Source organism: Phacochoerus africanus, chromosome 13 (genome assembly GCF_016906955.1).
Source record: "Phacochoerus africanus isolate WHEZ1 chromosome 13, ROS_Pafr_v1, whole genome shotgun sequence".
Taxonomy (NCBI): Eukaryota; Metazoa; Chordata; class Mammalia; order Artiodactyla; family Suidae; genus Phacochoerus; species Phacochoerus africanus.
This window is the reverse complement of record NC_062556.1, coordinates 60,929,559-60,951,336: the sequence shown is the minus strand read 5'-3', so window position 1 is coordinate 60,951,336 and position 21,778 is coordinate 60,929,559. Positions and strand designations below refer to the sequence as shown.

The following is a 21,778-nucleotide window of genomic DNA, read 5'->3' as shown; positions in this document are numbered from 1 at the left end:
GGACCCAGAGAGTCCATACTAAGTGAAATAAGTCAGAAAGGGAAAGACAAATAGCATATGATATCGCTTACATGGGAAATCTAAAATATGGCACAAATGAACCTATCTACAAAACAGAAACCAACTCCCAGACGCAGAGAACGGACTGGTGGTTGCCGGTGGGGGGGAGGGAAAGATTGGGAGTTTGAGATTAGCAGGTACATACTATTATATATATAGAATGGATAAACAACAAGGTCCTACTGCACAGCACAGGGAGCTATATTCAATATCCTGGGATAAACCTCTACAGAAAAAAATATGAAAAATAATACATATATATGCATAACTGAATCACTTTGCAGTGCACTAGAAATTAAAACAACATGGCAAATCAACTGTACTTTGATAAAATAATTTTTAAATGGTTATAAAAAGCCACAAAATTTTGTATTGGTTGAATAATAGAAAACTATACAAATTAAACTTTTCCTCTGCCACAAAGACCTGAAAATATATGTATTTTAAGTTAGGTGCCATAAATCTGCATAATTAAACAACAGAAGTTTTTATAAGATATACCAATAAAGAAACTAAATTTAAAATAAATTACAATAAAATAATTTTTAAGGACAATGACCTATATGTAAAAAGTTTTTAAGTTTTAGTAAACTGAATAGAGTCTATTTTCAATTGTATGGTAAGACAATGTTAGAGATACTGATGCATTTTATAACTTTTTGAGATTCTAGAACATTATTAAACTATAGAAACTGTTAAATTCTTTTGTTCCATAGCTTACTTTTGATAGCTTTAAACTTGTTTATATTTATACAAGGTAGTTTCTGCTATGGGTATTGCTCAAAGTAGATAAAGAAAATAAAACTAAAAAGAGAAAATCGTCGTGGACATAATTCTAATTAGTAAACTAAATCAGGAAATATTAAGTTTTTTAACTTCACATTTTTATGAACTACACAAAGGTGGCTTGGTTAATAATTTGTTAGGTCAATTGGAAATCCATATGAAAAATTATGTATGCTTCGCATATAAAATGGCAAAAAAACAGTTACTGAAAAATTGTGTACCATCAGCTCTTTGAGGGAGATTTAACTACTTTTTTAGTTAAGAAACCTGAAATTAAAAAAAAAAAACCAACACTCTTTATCTAAATTTTAATAGTACATGTGTTTATGTATGCATGCACAAATACACATATAGTCTCAAACATAGAGAGTTGAGTTAAGCAAATTTCTCAGTTCCTGGCACAGCATGGTAATTTATCCTTGAGCACCCCCACTCTCATTTCTTTCATTATCTTCTTTTTTTCCCTCAACTCTCATTCTCTTTCCTGGTTTTCTATAAATATCCATTCTAATATAGTTACTGTAAGTACTTTGCCATATCCTTTCCTTGAAAATGTGTTTATTTATGTGTGTTTAATTTATATTAGTATTGTACTATTATTTTCATTCAATAGTTTTTTCTCTAGTCGCAGCGATAGGTTTTGAGGTGTGAAAGTATGTTCTTTCCTTCTGACTGTGTCATAATGTTCTAAAGCCTTACATTTTACTTTTTTCTCTTGCTATGGAAATATAGTTTGTCTCTAACTCTCACCTACAACAGATTTTGAAGAATGACCTTCGTGGATATGAGCAAGAATTTCTCTGGGAAACAGCCCAAGAAGGTGGACTATAGCACACGGAGTATGAGTTTTACCAGGTACAGCAAGCTTCTCGCCAGGATGGTTGTTCCTATACACGGTGTGATCATCCACAGAGAAAACCCAGTTCCATGAACAGACCAACCATTAGAAATGGAGTACTAACTAGCCGCAGATAGCACTATAAATATGTCTTTGCCCCAATCAATCTTTGTATTCAATATAACTCCGATCAAAACTCAAGAGATTATAAAATATATTTGAAAAAATAAATTTCACAAACATCAAAGGATTCTGAAAAACAGTAAATAAAGAGGCTTACAAGATTTAAAAGCAATTGATGCAGGCAAGGAATTTTTAAACGAGAAACATATTTGATAAACTTAGTAATTTCTCTTTAGCAAAGATCATCTTAGACTAAGTTACTCATTAACTGACTTATTTACATGTAACTGAAATATCATCTTAGAAAATATTTGCAAAGTCTACAATTGAAAAATAATATACAGAACATAAAAAGAAACTCCTGCCAATGGATAAATTAAATTTAAAAAGGAATCTAGAAGGAAACTCAGCTAACAGAAAAAAGGAATCTCAGAGAAAACAGAACACAATTACAGGAAATAATTAAAAAATTTAAAACTATTAGTTTGTATCAGTTAACTTATATAACTATAATTAAACTATCAGTTAATACATTAATTAGAATGATAAGAAAACAGCTCACCCATGAAATAAGAGTTGGGTATGAACTAACAAAAAAATTAAAAATCCTTGGAAATTAAGGATAGTTTTAAAATGTCATGTTATTGGCTATAAAAAGAATTCAGACTCTCATCTAGTTCCTAGTTCCCAGCTTCCAAGTACCTTCACTATAGCAAGACTGGGTTCTCTTGAGAATGATCCATATGCAAGTCTAACAATTAGTATAAATCTTCCTTCATGTCTTTTCTTAAGAGAACTGTGGTCCTTTTGCTTTTCAGGAATAGACATCAGCTCTCAGTTAACTTTTATCCTTAAGACCCAGAATGCCATTACACTCTGTGAGTCTAAAAGGGGCTTATAGAGGTCAAAGGAAAATAAATTTTAGGCTCAGTCTGCCTCATGCTGGGCCCAGTGAATCCACAGAGGTGTGTCTGTTTCACACACCTGAATATATATTTGGAAGAGAGAGACATAACCTCAGCACTCTCCTCATGCTGGATCTTCAAATTATAGAGTGAGGGCCAAACTGAAATCCCTAAAACTACTCGTGTGCAAAAAATAGTAAAACAAAAAAAAACACATTGTTAGGTGTTTTGGTTCCGGTACCAATTCCAACACGTGGAGAGGAAGTGAAAGTCCCCTTACCAACAGAAAGCTATTTTCCTACAATATCAGGGTGTCTGAAAATCTGGTCCAATTCTGAGACTACCTATGGGGAGATACCATCAGATGCCACCGGGTAATAGTCCAGTCCTACAAGACTGTGCCCCCTCCAATCACACACACACACACACACACACACACACACACACACACGAGGCCAGTCTCAAGTCCAGGTTTCACCTGTATGTCCCAACAACTGGCTACAAGTGACAGGTTCCCATGAAGTTCTCCTCTCTTGGATTTGATTAATTTGCTCCACAATTCATAGAACTCAAAGAAACATTTTACTTACTGACTCAACAGTTTGTAATAAAAGTATGTAACTCAGGAACAGCCAGATGGAAGAGCACAAGGCAAGGCACGGGGGAAGGGCACAGAGCATCGCTACCATCTGCAGATGCCACTCTCCCAGCACCTCCATCTTTTCACCAACCAAGAAGTTCTGCAAACCACGTCTTTGAGGTTTATCTGGAGGCTTCATTACGCAGGTGTGATTGATTGACTCACTGGCCGTTAGTGATTGATTCAACTTGTGACCTCTTGCTTCTCACTGGAGGTGGGAAGGTGGGAATGAAAGTTCCAACTTTCTTTATTTTTTGTCTTTTTTTAAGGGCCGCACCCACGGCAGATGGAGGTTCCCAGGCTAGGGGTGGAATCGGGGCTGTAGCCGCAGTCTTACACCACAGCCACAGCAATGCGGGATCTGAGCCGCCTCTGCAACCTACACCACAGCTCACGGCAACACCAGATCCTTAACCCACTGAGCAAAGCCAGGGATCAAACCTGCGGCCTCATGGATACTAGTAAGATTCGTTTCCACTTAGCCACAAAGGGAACTCCTCAACCTTCTAATCACATGTTTGTTTCCCCAGGCATACAGCCCCCATCCATAGGTAGGGGTCCAAGAGTCATCTCATTAACATAACGAAAGACACCTTTCCACTCTCATCATTTAGGACATCCAAGGTTTTAGGAGCTCTATGCCAGGAATGATGTTGAAGAGCAAATACATATTTCTTCCTATATCACAGGATCACAATATCTCTAGGGAATATGCCTGCTGAGTTTAGGGTCGTCATCAAAGATATGAAAAACATAGTGGTGCCCAATCCTAACACCTCACCACTGACCCCACTTGTTCAGCTGGCCTGTACGTACTGGGGTGGACATCGAGAATGACTGGATTATCATAACCTGAGTCAGACGGTGATTCCAATTATATACTCCTTTGTATGTGGTGTCTGCTAGAACAAATCAAAACATGTCCTGCCACCTGCTATCCAGCTAATGATTTGGCAAATGCTTTTATCTCCTTACCAATTAGTAAGGACAATTAGAAACATTTCACTTTCAGCTGGCAAGAACCCCTGCACTGTTAGACCTCAGGGCAATTCTTCCACACCATGACAGACAGGAGCTGTGATCATCTAGACATCCTACAGGACACCGTGCTGATAATAAAATATTGATCACATCATCCAACATAACTTAGTAGACAAGTGGATGACTCTGGTGGGGAAAGATATTGACATTTTGAGTGCTTGACAATTCAGCAGGGTTTCTAGATGTCTAATAGTCTGAATCCGATCAGGGTATTTTAATGTAAAAGTCAAATTTTTGCACTTAAGATAACCTAGTGCACAGGAAGAGCAGCACGGTGCTTTTTGGGTCCCTTTGTATATTAGAGAAATCACATTATACACATATTACAACATACTGTGTTGCTGTAACCCATTAATAACCACTCCTCTGATGTTTAGTCCAGATGACCTAGCTCGTCCATTCAATGGGGGCTGAAGTACTGGTCACAAAGAAAAATGTTCTACAGAGACTCTAGAAAGCCCCATCAGAAGACTCTTAGTATAGACATCAAGGGCTTGGGAATAAAGTTATTTCTTCTTTTGCTGAACACCGTTTTGTTTGGTTAGTGCTTTGGTTGGCCAGTTGGCTAGTTTGTTGGTTTGCAAGTGGGCTCTGATAGAAACTGCATACTTGACCGTGAACCAGCAAGTGATTCTGCAACTTGAGATGCCCATGATGAACTAAGGGCTCTTGGATTTGCCAGGCTATACGACCGGGCTTGTATAGAAGCAATATAATATTGAGTTGAAGTGATCTACTGGAAATCAGACTCAAGTGGGTGGAAAAAGCACAGGTCAGATCCATGGAAAGTAGTCCAGACTCACTAAGCACCTATTCCTGCTACACTGCCCCACCCATTTCAATCAAAATGTATGACCTCATGAAAAAGGTCAGTTCATGAAGGAAAAAAATTCCTTCATTTTGCTTCAGCTTTATTTTCTTCTGTTAAATTTAACATAGGGATTGTATGCATTATACAAACTTTTTTTGAAAGTTTGAATATATTTATATATTGAAAGGGAGACTTTGTGGAATGATGTTAATAATGGTTACTTCTAGGTAATAGAATTTGGGGATTTGACTTTGTAATTTTCTGTATTGCTCGATTTTTTATAAAAAGCATATATATCACCTTTACAAAATCAATAAAATCTTTCAAAAAGGAAAAAAAAAGAAATAAAATTTTGAAAACTACAAAAAAAATTTTTTTCAGGTGGTAAAGGGACAATCAACACGGCATTGCTAAGAGAGCTCCCCACAATGGTGCTGGGAGGCCACTGAGGAAGCGTGACTTAGGCGCTTCTTAGTCTGGATGGAATCTGACTTTGACCACTTGTTGTCTTAATGCAGGCACCCAGAACATCTCCCCAGTGATCCTGAACTCAAGATACTTATCAGACCCCCAACCGAGCAGGGCCTGGTACGACTCTTGGACACAAAAACCTTTCTTTGTCCCCTATTTCTTGTCAGCCTCCATGGCCTTCCCTGAGGTCCAAGGGGCAGGTTCAGGCAATTGCTGATTAGGGAAGGGTGAGGATTTGCAAAGGGAGGAAGAGTCAAGAAACCATAGTACAGCCTTGGGGCAGGATCCTGGTTCCCCCTCAAGGAATACACATAATGACATAGGCATTTTATATACCTAAAAGAAAAATTATAATCCTTATGCTTCTTTTAGAAATGAACAGTTAAAAACAATAGTTTAAAATTGAATAGCTTGGGGCCCTTCCTTGTACTTCTCCCTAGCATGATTGCACCCTAATGCAATCACCTCTGAGCTAAAGATTATGCACCCTGGGCATAAAGATTATAAGCACCTGATGTTTTTCAGGAACTTTCCTAGTTTGTTCTAATCTCTGATCATCATGCGCTTTTTGCATTTCGTTATTCTAGAAAAGGTCAAGATGCAATAACCCAAAAGACTGCCACCTGAGTCAGGCCAAGCTCCACTGGCACCACCTTCCATGACTAAGGTTGCCCGAAAGAAAGGTTCACATTCGCCCCAACCCTGATTCCTTCTGAAACCCTGTTTTTCTCTTTTTAGACTATAAAACTCCCTGCAATCCTTTCCCAAAGGAGGGCACAGTCTTTAGGGGATTGGCCTGCTGTGACCTTCTCTGCCTGGAAGAGCAATAAAAGCTGTTTTTTTCCCTTTACCCCAAATTCTGTCTCTGCATTTCTATTTGAAAGCAGTGGACAGAGACTGAGTTTTGGCAACAGATCCTTACCCCAATTAACTTATGACAGCCTATCTACTTATTGAAACTTACCTTAAAATAGCCTTTAAGGATAAATATTTCCTTTCTTGCTTCAGAGTCAGTCATAATTCTTACCAGACCACGTTAACAATCTTGTATCTTTTGTCTTTATAAGACCCTGACTCTTCCGCCACCAACACTATTTGTTTCACCTATGTATGTGTCTTCCGAATTGCAATTGCTAAGAGCCCAAATAAATCCTTTTGTAGGAGTTCCCATTGTGGCACAGTGGCTAACGAATCTGACTAGGAACCGTGAGGTTGCGGGTTCGATCCCTGGCCTTGCTCAGTGGGTTAAGGATCTGGCATTGCTGTGAGCTGTGGTGTAGGTTGCAGACAAAGCTCGGATCCCGCGTTGCTATGGCTCTGGTGCAGGCCGGCAGCTACAGCTCTGATTAGACCCCTAGCCTGGGAACCTCCATATGCCGTGAGAGCAGCCCTAGAAACGGCAAAAAGACCAAAAAAAAAAAAAAAATTCTTTTCTAATTTGCAGGTTGCTTGGCTACCAAAGTCTACTTTATGGATGGAAAAGGATCAATAAAACTCAGGTCTAGTTTACAGATAAGTCTGTACAATGTATAGGCATCAAGCAGAAATATTCTGCCACAACAATTAAGTCCCAATCAAGGGTGGCAATAAAAAGTGTGTAAAAAATGAAATGCTTAAGTGGGCTCAAGTGCAAGACTTCTGGTTGTTGTCTTGGTGTGGCATGAGACTGGCCTGTGATGAGTCTACCCTAATTTACAGGAAATGGCTAACAGTGGCTGACAGGTCAAGGACATAGAAATAATAGGTTTGCAAGGTTGGTGACAAAGAGTTCTGGTCAATGAAGGCAGACACACAAAACTTTTCACTCAGATGAGCCTTTCATTACTCCTGAGCCATGCTGTAACATTTCATTGGCACTGGCATTGTTTTGCAAGTGAATGAACCAGGTTAAATGTCGCCTTTTGTTTTGGTTTTCCAGCAACTAGGTTGTTTTGGTCTTGAAACTGACATGACCTTTAAAAACTTAAGATCTTCCTTAACTGGGTTTTATTATAAGAATCACCATAGCCAAAGCATACCAATCTCTCAAATGCAAGAAATGTCAGCTGATCACTTTAGATGTTTAAATTGAAAAAACAAACCAAAACCGAAAAAAAAAAAGAAAAAGAAAATTAGATGAAAAAACCCTCAGCTACTTTGTATGCAAACAATGGGCTGTTTTGAGCTGTAGCAAATACCCAGCAATAGCTCAGTTCTTTATCTCCTGCTTACAACCCATCTGAGGAGAGAATAAGGCAATTAAGAGCAATAGCCCAAAAGAAAAGAAACAGATTTTACAGGATAAAGCTATGTAAAATACTGAGGTATTGTTAGAAATAATTATTTGAATTAATAAGCAAATACAGAATTCTGAATTTCACTTCAATTCAAAAATACCTACCAAGAAACTAGTATTTGCCATTGTGCTGGTCAGCTGAATACCAAAATAAATAAAACAATAGTTTCCTCCAATCTTGAGAGATTTTTAATTTAGTCACCAATTATCAAGCAAATGGACACTAATGAAGCTTGAATTTAACAAATGAAATGATGACGGGCACAGCGGAGGAAATGTGAATTACAGAAGCAAGCCATTCAATGCCTATCCTTTTGAATCAACAGATAGTAATTTTCAGCATTCCAGGTAAATGGTATAGACATTTTATTTTTTTAGGCAGGTATTTAATATTCAGTAATACTTAGCATATCATTTACACGAATACTCCTTCTGTCCAATTTGGTAGTCATTAGCTCTCTATAAAATTTGGACTAAAATTAATTAAAATTATGTAACATTAAAAAGTCAATCCTCAGTCGCACTAGTCATTTTTTAAAAATCGTGTTTTAGGAGTTCCCGTCGTGGCGCAGTGGTTAATGAATCCGACTAGGAACCATGAGGTTGAGGGTTCGGTCAGTTGGGTTAAGGATCTGGCGTTGCCGTGAGCTGTGGTGTAGGTTGCAGACGCAGCTCGGATCCCGCGTTGCTGTGGCTCTGGTGTAGGCTGGCAGCTACAGCTCTGATTTGACCCCTAGCCTGGGAACTTCCATATACCGCAGGAGCCGCCCAAGAAATAGCAAAAAGACAAAAAAAAAAAATGTGTTTTATTGTAGTAAGAACACTTACCATTGGGCCTGCTCTCTCAACACATTGTGAAGTGTGCAGTACAATATTGTTGGCTGCTAGGAATGGGAAATGAGTTAACGTTCACGGGGCCTGGTTTCAGTTAAGCAAGATGAATAAGTGTTAGAGATTGCTGTACAACATTGTACCCTAGCCACATTTTAGTGCACAATGATCATATGTGTCCGAGGCCTGCCATATTTCATTATAAAAAATGTTTCTTAGCATAGAAAGGTGTTTTGGTCTCCTACGTGGAAACTTTCTTCCTAATTAACAGATGAGGTGGACTCACTGAATTTTAATGGCAATTAATGTTGATATTTTGTTTCTTCACTTATGTATTTTGTTCTACTTAATAGAGTATATTCTATTCTGTGGTAAAAATAATGGCTTACTTTCTCTTCTCTTTCTGGTTGTAAAACAAATGTCTTACTTTCTTCTGTTGGCAAGTGTCTCTTCACCGTTTCTTGTAGAGATCTTCATTCCATGCTTCTCTTTGCTGCCATCAAAAGAACAACGGGGGCTTTGGGTGGGTATTCTGTTTGGACGGCCGCAAATCTTATTTACCTTTCAAATAGAAAATATTAAGGATAGTTATAACCATGTTCCAGCCATTCTGAGAATGTAGTGTTTGTAAGAGTTCAAAACAGTGACATACTCTTATTTATACCTCAGTATTAGCCTTTAGGACATATAATGTTTGTCAGTTTTTAAAGTGCAGAGAATCAAATTATCTGTATAAAATAACCATAATAAATTGGTACTATATGCATTTATATAGCTTATATGTATGCAAGTGCCAAAATCATGAACAGAAATACCCATATGCAAAATCAGAAAACTACATTAATAAACTAACCTTCTTGTATAAACTATTTAACAAAGTAGATATTATTTTAGGTTTATGTTCATATATCTGACTAATCATATACCTGTAATTTTTAATACAACAATTTGTTATTGAATATGTAGTCTATTTCTATATGAGTTCTAAGGATAGTTTTCTTAAAAACATTTTCTGAGAAATGGCAATATAAGATCTTATTTTGTAACAGTTGTATATCTTCTTCCTCAACCTGGATTGATTTCAAAGGTATTATTTATGGTATTTTTTTAAAAATTATATATCTAGCCAACAAACACATGAAAAAATGCTCAACATCGCTGGTTATAAGAGAAATGCAAATCAAAACTACCATGAGATATCACCTCACACCAGTCAGAATGGCCATCATTAATAAATCCACAAATAACAAGTGCTGGAGGGGCTGTGGAGAAAAGGGAACCCTCCTGCACTGTTGGTGGGAATGTAAACTGGTACAGCCACTATGGAGAACAGTTTGGAAATACCTTAGAAATCTATACATAGAACTTCCATATGACCCCGCAATCCCACTCTTGGGCATCTATCCAGACAAAACTCTACTTAAAAGAGACACGTGCACCCGCATGTTCATTGCAGCACTATTCACAATAGCCAAGACATGGAAACAACCCAAATGTCCATCGACAGAGGATTGGATTTGGAAGGTGTGGTATATATACACAATGGAATACTACTCAGCCATAAAAAAGAATGACATCATGCCATTTGCAGCAACATGGATGGAGCTAGAGAATCTCATACTGAGTGAAATGAGCCAGAAAGACAAAGACAAATACCATATGATATCACTTATAACTGGAATCTAATATCCAGCACAAATGAACATCTCCTCAGAAAAGAAAATCATGGACTTGGAGAAGAGACTTGTGGCTGCCTGATGGGAGGGGGAGGGAGTGGGAGGGATCGGGAGCTTGGGCTTATCAGACACAACTTAGAATAGATTTACAAGGAGATCCTGCTGAATAGCATTGAGAACTTTGTCTAGATACTCATGTTGCAACAGAAGAAAGGCTGGGGGAAAAATGTAATTGTAATGTATACATGTAAGGATAACCTGACCCCCTTGCTGTACAGTGGGAAAATAAAAAAATAAAAATAAATTATGTATCTAATCAAAAATTTTATTTTTAATACTATTCATGTAGTATTCATATAAATTATGTAATTATCATTTAAAAATTAAGTAGTTAGACAAATTACTATATAAAGAATCAAGAAAAGATTCACAAGGACACCTTATATTTTTTTTTTAAAGTCACAGTAGTATAGTTAAAAATATATAAAAGCATTGCTTGAGAATCAGGAGACTTTGATTCTTGTCCTAAGTTTTTCTTAAGTGCTGAGATCTTGAAAACAATGGCAGAATTTTTCTGAATAGGATTTTCTTATGTGTAAGATGAAGAAGTTAAAATAAATCGTTCCACAGTCCCCTGAAAGTTCTAAATTTGAATAAGAATTAAAGGAGTTATGTATCAACTCATTTATTTAAACCATAATTACTTAAGAATGTGTATTAGATATTATAGAATAAAAGATGAGAAGCTGAATTTTCCCCCAGAGAGCTACAATTCAGAAGGAAAGGAAGAAAATCCCCCTAAACATCAAAGCACATGGGCACCTTGGAAGAAAGCCTAGTCCACACTAGGCTTCAGCTCGAGCCCACCCTGCCCATGTGACAGCTCTAGAGAACCCTGAAAAAAGGCTTGGCCCATGCTCACTTCTGCTTCAGGCTTCTTGCCAAAGCTACTGGGTATATGGACACTCCCAGACACGGAAATACCTTCAAAAGCAGGAGAGTTAATAGGTTCACCTAAGTAATAGAGACAAATAACAGAAATTCAAACAAAAGGAGACAGAGGAATATGTTCGAAGTGAAAGAGCAAGATAAAATCCCAGGCCAAAACAACAACAACAACAAAACTCTAATGAAACGGAGATAAGTAATTTACTTGATAAAATATTCAAAGTAACAGTACTAAAAAAAAGCTCACTGAACTTAGGAGAAAACTAGAAGAACACTGAGAACTTCAACAAAAAATTTGAAAATGTTATATATATGTATATATATATGAACCTAATTGTAACCACAAACCAAAAAAAAAAAAAAAACAAAAATCAAAAAACCCCACTATATATACAGAAAAAAAGAGAAAAGAACATGGAAAGAGAATAAAAGAAGAAAAGAACAGAGAGGAACTCTAAATACATCTGGAAAAGATGAACAAAATGGCAATAAGTACATACCTATCAATAATCACTTTAAATATAAGTGAACTAAATGACCTAATCCAAAGACACTGAAGAGGAAGGAACATACCCAAACTCATTACATAAGACCAGTATTACCCGGCTACCAAAACCAGCAAGAGACATTACAAAAAAAAGAAAGAAAGAAAGAAAAAAGAACAAAAAATTATAGGCCAATATCCCTGATGAACATAGAGGCAAAGATTCTCAAAAAAAATTATCAAACTGAATTTCACAGTCCAATAAAAGGATCACAAACCATGATCAAATGGGATTTATTGCAGGGATGCAAGGATGGTTTATATTTTATTTATTTTTATTTTATTATATTTTTGTTTTTTGGGGTCGCACTTGCAGCATATGGAGGTTCCCAGGCTAAGGGTCGAATCGGAGCTACAGCTGCCCACCTACACCACAGCTCATGGCAACGCCAGGTCCTTAACCTACTGATCGAGGCCAGGGATCGAACCACAACCTCATGGTTCCTAGTCAGATCTGTTTCCCGCTGTGCCACAATGGGAACTCCAAGGATTGTTTAATATCCACAAATCAATCAATATGAGACACCATATTAATAAAAGGAAGGATAAAAATTGCATGACCCTCTCAGTCACTGCCGGTGGGAATCGAAAATGGTACAGCCAATTGGAAGACTGTTTGGTGGCCTCTTACAAAACAGAAAAGTACTTTTATCCTATGAGCCAGCAATCGCACTCCTTAGCATTCACCTAAAGGGGTTAAAAACCTATGTCCACACAAAAACCTGCACACAGACATTAACAACAGCTTTATTTATAACTGCCAAAACTAGGAAGCAACCAGGTCGTCCTTCGGTAGGTAACTGGATAAATGAACTGTGGTCCATTCAGACAATGGAACATTATCCAGTGCTGAATGGAAATGAACTATCAGATTATGAAAAGACATAGTGAAAACTAAAATGCTTACTACTAAGTGGAAGAAGTCAATCCGAAAAGGCTACATACTGTGTGATTCCAGCTATATGATGTTTAGGAAAAGGCAAAACTATGGAGTCAGTAAAAAGATCAGTGGTTTCCAGGGGTGAGTATGGGAGAACACCGGATTTTTAGGGCAGCGAAAGCTACTATGTATGATACTGTGATGGTAGATACACGTCACCATGTATTTGTCCAAACCCATAAAATGTACAACACCAAGCGTGAACTCTGATGTAGACAATAATGACATATCATTGTAGGTTCATCAGTTGTAGCAAATGTATCATTCTGGTGGACCATACAGATAATGGAAGAGGCCCGGCATGGGTGGGGGCAGGGGCTACGTGGAAAAGCTTTGTACCTTCCACTCAATTTTGATGTAAACTAAAGCTGTGCTAAAAAACATAATAATAAAATTAAAAAAAAATAAAAAGGTTCGTTTTGAAAAAATCAATAGGTTTTAGCAAAGAATTGAAAGTGAAAAGTTAAGAGATGTGTAAGGTCAAGATATTAAACGGCTCCAAGTGAATTTCTAATCATCGAAGCTAAAATATAGTGATAGTGGAGTGCAAATATATTAACAAGGTGTTAAAATATTACAAAGGAGGAAAGTACCTTCACTGTCAACAACTCCTAGTAACAAGAACCAGAGGAAGACGATGCAAGTTGACGGCAAAAATATCAAGAGTAACACTGTTTTAGTGACACTGCGGGAGATTCTGAAACACAGAACAGTACAGGGGACACAGCAATCATGAGTCCAATGTGACTAGTTCTATAGCTCTGGACAAATTATGGAACTCCTACGAATCTGTTTTCTCACCCTTGAAACTTGAGAAAGTAAAACCACTTCACAGTTACCAGGTAAGGAAAATCGGCTCTCACCCTGTCCCTTTCATGCTGGATCTAAGACCATATCTGCTATTGAACGTATTTCCTAGGAAGGCAGACAGAAAGCTGAAAATACCAGCCTCACAAGACTTTTCTTCCCATTAGCCTCTTTGCAATTTTTTCTAGGTATAAAAAAAATGTACCAGCCACAGATTTAAAAGTCATCTTTAATTGTATCCAAAGGTACAGCATAGATAGCAGATTCTAATATATGCAAATAAATCTTGAAGCCCTTGTACTTGCTGGCTTGCTCTCACAGAGCGCCACTTCACGCTTTAGCAGAAGGAAATGGAAAACCATGGGTTCCTAGCACATTAGCCCGTCCCCTTAGCTCCCCTGAGTGATTTGGGTGGAGCATTGCAGCATTAGCACCTTCTGGATATTGAAAAAACCCTCACACTCGCTTTGACAATTTTTCATCTCTGACGTACACTGCAATTTCTTTCCTCATTCTCCCCCCTGGTCTCTACTGTTCTCCCATGCAATCAGTCGCAAGTGTCTTGGGAAAAAAAAAAAAAATTGTTTTCCTCCCAAATGCGTATCTACTCCTGCTTTCAGTTCCATCTCTGGCTTCCCACTGATTTTCAAGTTCCCATCTCACCTTGAAATGTCTCTTTCAGTTGCTCCTAACCTGTATCACTTCTCCCACTCTGATCAAGCATGTGCTGCAACAACTGCTTGTCACTTAGCTTACTTTCTCCATTCTCATGGAAATCTTGGTACTGTATGCACCAAGGTGTAAACTTCTCTTTAGAGCCTCCCTCTGTCTGCTCACTCAGTCTTCTTCAAATCTGTAAATATTCAAAGCCTTTAGCTTATAATCTCAAAACGCTTTGTGAGAAATAACTTCAGTTGTTCATTAGATGCCCATCCGCAGAGCCTCCATTTCTTTTGCAATGATGGTTTAAAATGTTTATTAATAATAATAAAAATTGAAAGCAAAAATACTTAGAATACTAGATATTGAAAAGCAGTGAGGAGTTCCCATTGTGGCTCAGTGGGTTAAGAATCTCATATAGCGTCTGTGAGGATGTGGGTTCAATCCCTGGCCTCACTCAGTGGGTTAAGGATCTGGCATTGCCACAAGCTGTGGCATGGATCATAGACGTGGTTCAGATCTGGCATTGCCGTGGCCATGGTGTAGGGTGGCAGCTGAAGCTCCTATTCGACCCCTAGCCTGGGAACTTCCATATGCCATAAAAAGAAAAAGAAAAAAGAAAAAGAAAGCAGTGAATGTGGAGATACTATAAGTGTTGATTAAGCAATCTGTTTCAGAGGATGAGGCCAAGGTGGACCGACCCTACCTTTCTATTGTAGCAGCAGGAGACCGAATCAGGATGCTTAGTGTTAAAATGAAAGCCAGTTAAAAGAAATTATATGAGCTTGCACTTACGCTTGAAAACAATAACAGCAACAATAATAGAAATAAGAAACAGGGTAGATTTGGATATGTGCTGTGCTCCAGTGTATTAAAAGCTACTTTTAAACTATTTGCAGCTGTAGTTCCCTGGTAGCCTGAGTTAAGGTTCCAATATTGTCACTGCCTGGCTTGGGTCACTGCTCTGGCGAGAGTTCAGTCCCTGGCCCAGGTACTTCCACATGTCACGGTTGAGGCCAAAAAAGAAAAAAAGTGCAGTGGGGCCTATTTGGAGGGGATAAATGATTAGCGGTTTTTGCAGTTTAAACAACAAATGTGAGTTTATTAACTCTGTCTTGCCCAGTTCCTTATGAGTCTCAGAAGTAGTTTGCCAAAGAACTAACTGGTGTTAGGGGTAAAATCTGTCACTACAAACTAGCATGAGGCTAACTTTTCCAGACACCGATACAATCCTTGAATTTCATCATTCAAATGAGAACGAACTTAGGAATGTAGGTTGGACCAGATCACCAGGGATGGGAGGGGGATTTACTGGTAGGTTCATGAAGCTTGGACTTCAGCTTGCAGACTATGGTAATTAATGTATTCACGATCCACAAACCAAGGAACAGCATTATACCTGGCAGACAGGGAGACATTTCCCATAGGAAGGGCGAGAAAATATTAGAATAAATTTAATAAGAACCCATGAAATCTGAGAAGAAAAATGAATGAAGGGGATTTCACTACTTGGTGATGCACTATCGGAGGTTAAAAAAGAAGGGGAATTAAGGCTGCCAGCCGTTTTGAATCTGACAACCAGGGTCAGCAAAGACCTCACAACCACCGTGTAGCAGGTGGACAGCAGAGGAAGTTCGTTGCTTTGGTTCGTCTATACCTTAGAGCAGGAGATGCATTATAACTTAAAAGCTTTGATCTGGAGGTACGTCTTAGAGGTGGTTCTAAATGATGGATTGGAGATAAAGAGAATGTTAAGGACCAGCATTACCTGCACAGAGCCAATAGTTCAAGTCATGAAAAGGGCTGGAATTACACAACGTACACAGAATACAAAGAGGTCAGGAAAGAAGATCTTTCAGAGGTGGGTGGAAGAAAAAGAACTAGGATAATACACCCCTCCCCACCAAAAAAATAGAGAAAAAAGAGGAAATGGAAAGGAGGACAAGGAGAAGGAAGGAATAAAGGGGTAAAAAAAGAAGGAAGGAGGGAGGGAAGAGGGAACAGAGGAGGAGGAATGAAGAGAGGGAGAGACCGAAGGAGCAAGGACCTTAGACTAACAGAGATAAAAGTCACATAGAAGTTATCTAACCTTGGAGTTCCCATCGTGGCGCAGTGGTTAACAAATCCGACTAGGAACCATGAGGTCGTAGGTTCGATCCCTGGCCTTGCTCAGTGGGTTAACGATCCGGCGTTGCCGTGAGCTGTGGTGTAGGTCACAGACTCGGCTTGGATCCTGAGTTGCTGTGGCTCTGGTGTACGCCAGCGACTACAGCTCTGATTGGACCCCTAACCTGGGAACCTCCATATGCCCTGGCAGCAGCTCAAGAACAGGCAAAAAGACAAAAAAAAAAAAGTTATCTAACCTTAATCCATAGGTAAGAAAACTGAAGCCCAAAGCAGGACAATAACTTTGATAAGATAGAATCTAGCTCGTGGAAGAGTTATTTATAGAATCAGTGGTCTCTTTATGATTAGTGGCCTTATTATTTATCTTCATATCTATTGCAGGATGGGTCACATTATTTAAGATCTAATTCCTATGTGCCCTATATAAATAAAATAATTTTGTGTGAAAATGATCTAGATATGAGCAGAAAATAGAATTTCATTTTTCCTATGTCTGTGGAAGTGGATGAGAGGAAACATGGCAGTTATTCCCTTTAAGATTCCTAGGAATGGGAGTTCTGTGGCTCAGCCAGCATATTAGGTATCCAGAATTGTCACTGCAGTGGCTCAGGTTGCTGCTGTGGTACAGGTTCAATCTCTGACCTGAGAACAGCTACATGACCTGGGTGCAGACAAAAAAGAAAAAAAAAAAAAAGATTCCTAGGAATAAATAGATATGGAGAGAATGGAAGAATTATAAGGATATAGACAACTTGATTTCTGAGCTGGTTGTAGGAGGAAAATCAGAATAACTGATTTATTTTATTTGCTTTTTAGGGCTGCAGCCACGGCACATGGAGGTTCCCAGGTAGGGATTGAATTGGAGATACAGCTGCTGGCCTATGCCGCAGCCACAGCAACACAGGATTCGAGCTGCATCTGTGACCTACACCACAGCTCACAGCAACGCCGGATCCTTAACCCACTGAGTAATGCCAGGGATCAAACCTGCGACCTCATAGTTAGCAGTCGAATTCGTTTCCACTGTGCCCCCAGGGGAACTCCATAGAACATCTGATTTATGAAAAGAAATCTGCTCATGATATACAACTGCCAAATTCCAATTTTGTGAGATAGTAATGAAAGACTTTCCTCTCTTCCACAAAAGTCTAGATAACTTTGTAAAGAAGAATCGTCAGTAAATTCCTGATCAACCATTACAATGAAATAATTTGGTCTATTTAACACTTAGAAAAGCAAACTGTGTCACATTTCATTATAACTGTCACACTAAACATATGTTTCACATTCTTAGATTTATGAATCCTCAGATATTCCCCCAAATTAGATTTGTTTCCAATATAAAAATGCTTTTCATATTGCTACCGATCTGTAGTTATACCTGAAAACCATGGTTCAAATTAAAACCTTTCTAATCCACCTTTATTTTTTAAACTGCATATTAAAAGATCTTCATGAATAACTTATTTTTGGTGTTGCAAAGAACTTTCAGACGTTACCAAGCATTTAATATCTTTTCATGTAGGAGGCAAACTGACACATATGGGTGTTAATGATGTTATTATAACTGCACAGTGAATGCTTGTGATGGTTCATTTACGTGTCAACTTGACTGGCCCCAAGGTACACGGGTTAAACACTGGTTCTGCGTGTGTCTGTGGAGGTGTTTACAGATGGGACTGGCATTTGAATCAGTGGACACAGTAGAGCAGATCACCCTTCCCAGTGGGCGGGTATCAGCCAATCCACGGAGGACCCGAGGAGAAGAAAAGACAGAGGAAGGAGGCATTCGCCCTCGCCCCATCCGAGCCTCACTGGGACAAATCATCTCATCTCCTGCCCTCAAACTGGGATTCATACCATCAGCTCCCCTGGTTCTCCAGCCCTTGGACCCAGACTGAATTATGCCTCCGGCTTTCCTGAGTCTCCAGCTTGCCGACTGCAGATTGTGGAACTTCTCAGCCTTCATATTTGTGTGAGCCAGTCAACTCCTCAAAATAAATCCCTTCGGGGGTCTATTCATCCCATATATCCTAATACTTCCGTGTCTCGGAAGGACCCTGACAAATATGATGCCCAAATCAGCCTTCAGTGAGTCACGTATCTTTTAACAAGTGTACAAATTGCTATTAACATCATAAACAGTCTTTCTTGTAGTATAATTCCGCTTTTTGTTTTGTTTTGTTTTTTTCTGTGTGGCGCCTCACCCACGGCTGTTCCTGGGCTAGGGGTCCAACAGGAGCTGCAGCTGCCAGCCAACACCACAGCCGTGGGAACACAGGATCCGAGGCACACCTGTGATCTACACCACTTTCAAAATACTAATATAGTCTATATTGCAATGAGGCATATTTATAGCAAGTGTTCAACTACTAAGGCTCTGCAAAGAACTGCCTTTAAATATGTTATTGGTTAAGAATTTTAAATTGGCAGAAGAGGACCAGTTCCCAGGAAAAAGCCAAAGTTACAGTTGAATAAGGGAGAAAAGACCTACTGTCTCTACTTTTCAAGGGCTGGGGATGTGTTTATAGTTAAAAAAGAGCACATCAGGCCCTTTTAAAAGTATTTACCTAGGAGCCACAGATTGTCTGGTCTTGGATGGTTGGCTTCTGTTTGTCTTTTCTTTTAATTTTCCAGAAATTGTTTCTCCATGTGGATGCCTGTGCCTATCACTATAAAATTTCCACCAGAACTCATTTATATTTAAAATTAAAAGAGAAGAGGAGAAAGAGGGGGAACAGCCTAGGGAGAAACAGAACAATATTTCTATGATCTTGATTTGGCCTATTGTGAGCCCGGCTACTTTGGTACATGTACAAATTACACCACCAGAGGGAGCTCTACATCTCAGTCCTCTTCGTAATCATTAATTAAGCTTATTGTGTGGATCCACATAAAATCATTTAGTTTGAGACTCGCAGAGAAAAACCCAACTTGTAGACCAAAAAGACAAAGATTTTGAAACATGAAATCTTCATAAAAATCCAGTCTTTAATGAAAAACTACCAGACTGATAAGACAGTATCAATGTTATCAAATGAGAAAAGGAAAACCATCTCAGAATCCTGGATTAATTTGTCCTAACTGAGCTGTCTTGTTGTCAGGAATAGGAAGAGACTGAAAACTGACCAAACAGTCAACTATTTCCTCTTTCTCTTTCCTTTCCTCCTTCACTTCCTAACTTCTGTCTCTCTCTCTTTTTTTTTTATTTCTTCTTATTTTCCTCTCTTCCATTTATAGGGAAACATTAGTTTATAAAATTCCCAGGACTAAAAGCTAAACATGTGCATTTATTCCTTGTTTAGCTACAGACTGCAATGGCCACTAATAAATTGAGCATCTATTATTTGTAGAGCATTATTCTAAGAGCTGGAGGACAGTGATGAAGTTTTCCTCCCAGGATGCTCACATTTTAGCAAGGGAACCTGAAAAGAGATCATTAACTAGATGACTTTTATGTCTTGATGAATGTTACTCAGTTAAAAATGGACATCTGACAGTGTGACAGAGTAGGATGAGGATGGACTGCTTCAACTAGGTAGTCAGGAAAAACTTTAAAAAGTAGTCTTTGGGGAGTTCCCATCGTGGCGCAGTGGTTAACGAATCCGACTGGGAACCATGAGGTTGTGGGTTCGGTCCCTGCCCTTGCTCAGTGGGTTGAGGATCTGGCGTTGCCATGAGTTGTGGTGTGGGTTGTAGATGCGGCTCGGATCCCGCGTTGCTGTGGCTCTGGTGTAGACCAGCAGCAACAGCTCCGATTCGACCCCTGGCCTGGGAACCTCCATGTGCCACGGGAGCAGCCCTAGAAAAGGCAAAAAAAGACAAAAAAAAAGTAGTCTTTGGGAGTTCCTGTCGTGGCGCAGCGGTTAACGAATCCGACTAGGAACCATGAGGTTGCGGGTTCGGTCCCTGCCCCTGCTTAGTGGGTTAACGATCCGGAATTGCAGTGAGCTATAGTGTAGGTTGCAGACGCGGCTTGGATCCCGCGTTGCTGTGGCTCTGGCGTAGGCTGGCGGCTACAGCTCCAATTTGACCCCTAGCCTGGGCATCTCCATATGCCATGGGAGTGGCCCAAAGAAATAGCAAAAAGACAAAAAAAAAAAAAGTAGTCTTTGAATTATGTTCTGAATGAAGTAAAGAGGCAGCCGTAGGAAGATGACAGGGAAGAGCTTCGTATACAAATAGAAGAGTCATGAAAATAGCTCTGGGAAGAGAAGGAAAGGAGGCAGCTACAACTGAAAAGTGCCATAGAATAGTGGGGAATGGAGGGAAGAGATCAGTGGTGGGCTGGCCAGATGATACCTTTCATATACACTCTGCTGAAGGGTGAATCTGTGTGCCAAGTGGGCGCTGAGGTCAACGGAGAGTTTTGAGCATAATGATAGTACGATTGGTTTTATGTTCTAAAAATATCATGCTGGGATGGACTGGGAGTTTGGGATTAGTAGTTGCAAACTATTAGATTTAGAATGGATAAGCAGTGAGGTCCTACTGTATAGCACAGGGAACTATATCCAGTCTCTTGAGATAGACCCTGATGGAAGAGAAGAAAGGAAATGTATGCATATGTGTGTGTGTGTGTGTGTGAGAGAGAGAGAGACTGGGTTAATTTCCTCTACAGCAGACATTGGCACAACACTGTAAATCAACTACACTTTAATAAAAATTTTTAAATTTTTTTAAATTACAAAATAAAAATAAATAAAAACATCACTCTGGCTGTTGGTTGAAGAGAAATCTGAGCACGGCATTAAAAAAGTGATAAAGAAAATGGAAAGAGTGAATCCAGAGGTAAAGCTTTTGGTACAGTTTGAGAGATGATGCTGGCTTTGCTGAGGGTGGTCCATGAGGACTGGGATCCAGCTGAAAGATGCACATGCTCTGAGGGTGGAGACAGCAGGACTGGAGGATGGATCCAATATAGCAAGTGAAGAACCAGTGGATTCGAGAATGTCTGCTGCTATTTGGGGGCTGAAGTATCTGGGCAAGTGGAGTTAGAAAAGAACGGATTTGGGGAGAAAAAGAAATGTCTCCTTTGGACACGTTTGGCTTTCTGTGACTGTTATTCATCCAAGAGGAGATGCCCAATAGGCTGTTAGTTACATGAGCTGAAAACTCAAGGCTGAGTTGGTTGTCAACAGCATACACTTGGGATGAGTATAGATGGAGAGACCATCAAAGACACCTGGAGCATGACAACATTTGCAGGTGGAGACAGAGAAGTCGAAAGAAATTCTGAGAAGTTTTCAGAGAAGTTGGAGGAATCCCAGGAGAATGGGCTATATCAGAATACAA

At 39.1% G+C, this 21,778-nt stretch overlaps 1 protein-coding gene across 1 annotated transcript in view; it reads right to left on the bottom strand.

Annotated features, from left to right (window-relative positions):
- Positions 1-21,778, bottom strand: part of GPC5 (glypican 5) — a 1,373,090-nt gene that overhangs the window by 1,067,009 nt on the left and 284,303 nt on the right. The window contains exon 4 of the mRNA XM_047756327.1: positions 9,209-9,342. Coding sequence (XP_047612283.1) covers positions 9,209-9,342 — 134 coding nt within the window. The remainder of the gene's footprint in view (positions 1-9,208; positions 9,343-21,778) is intronic.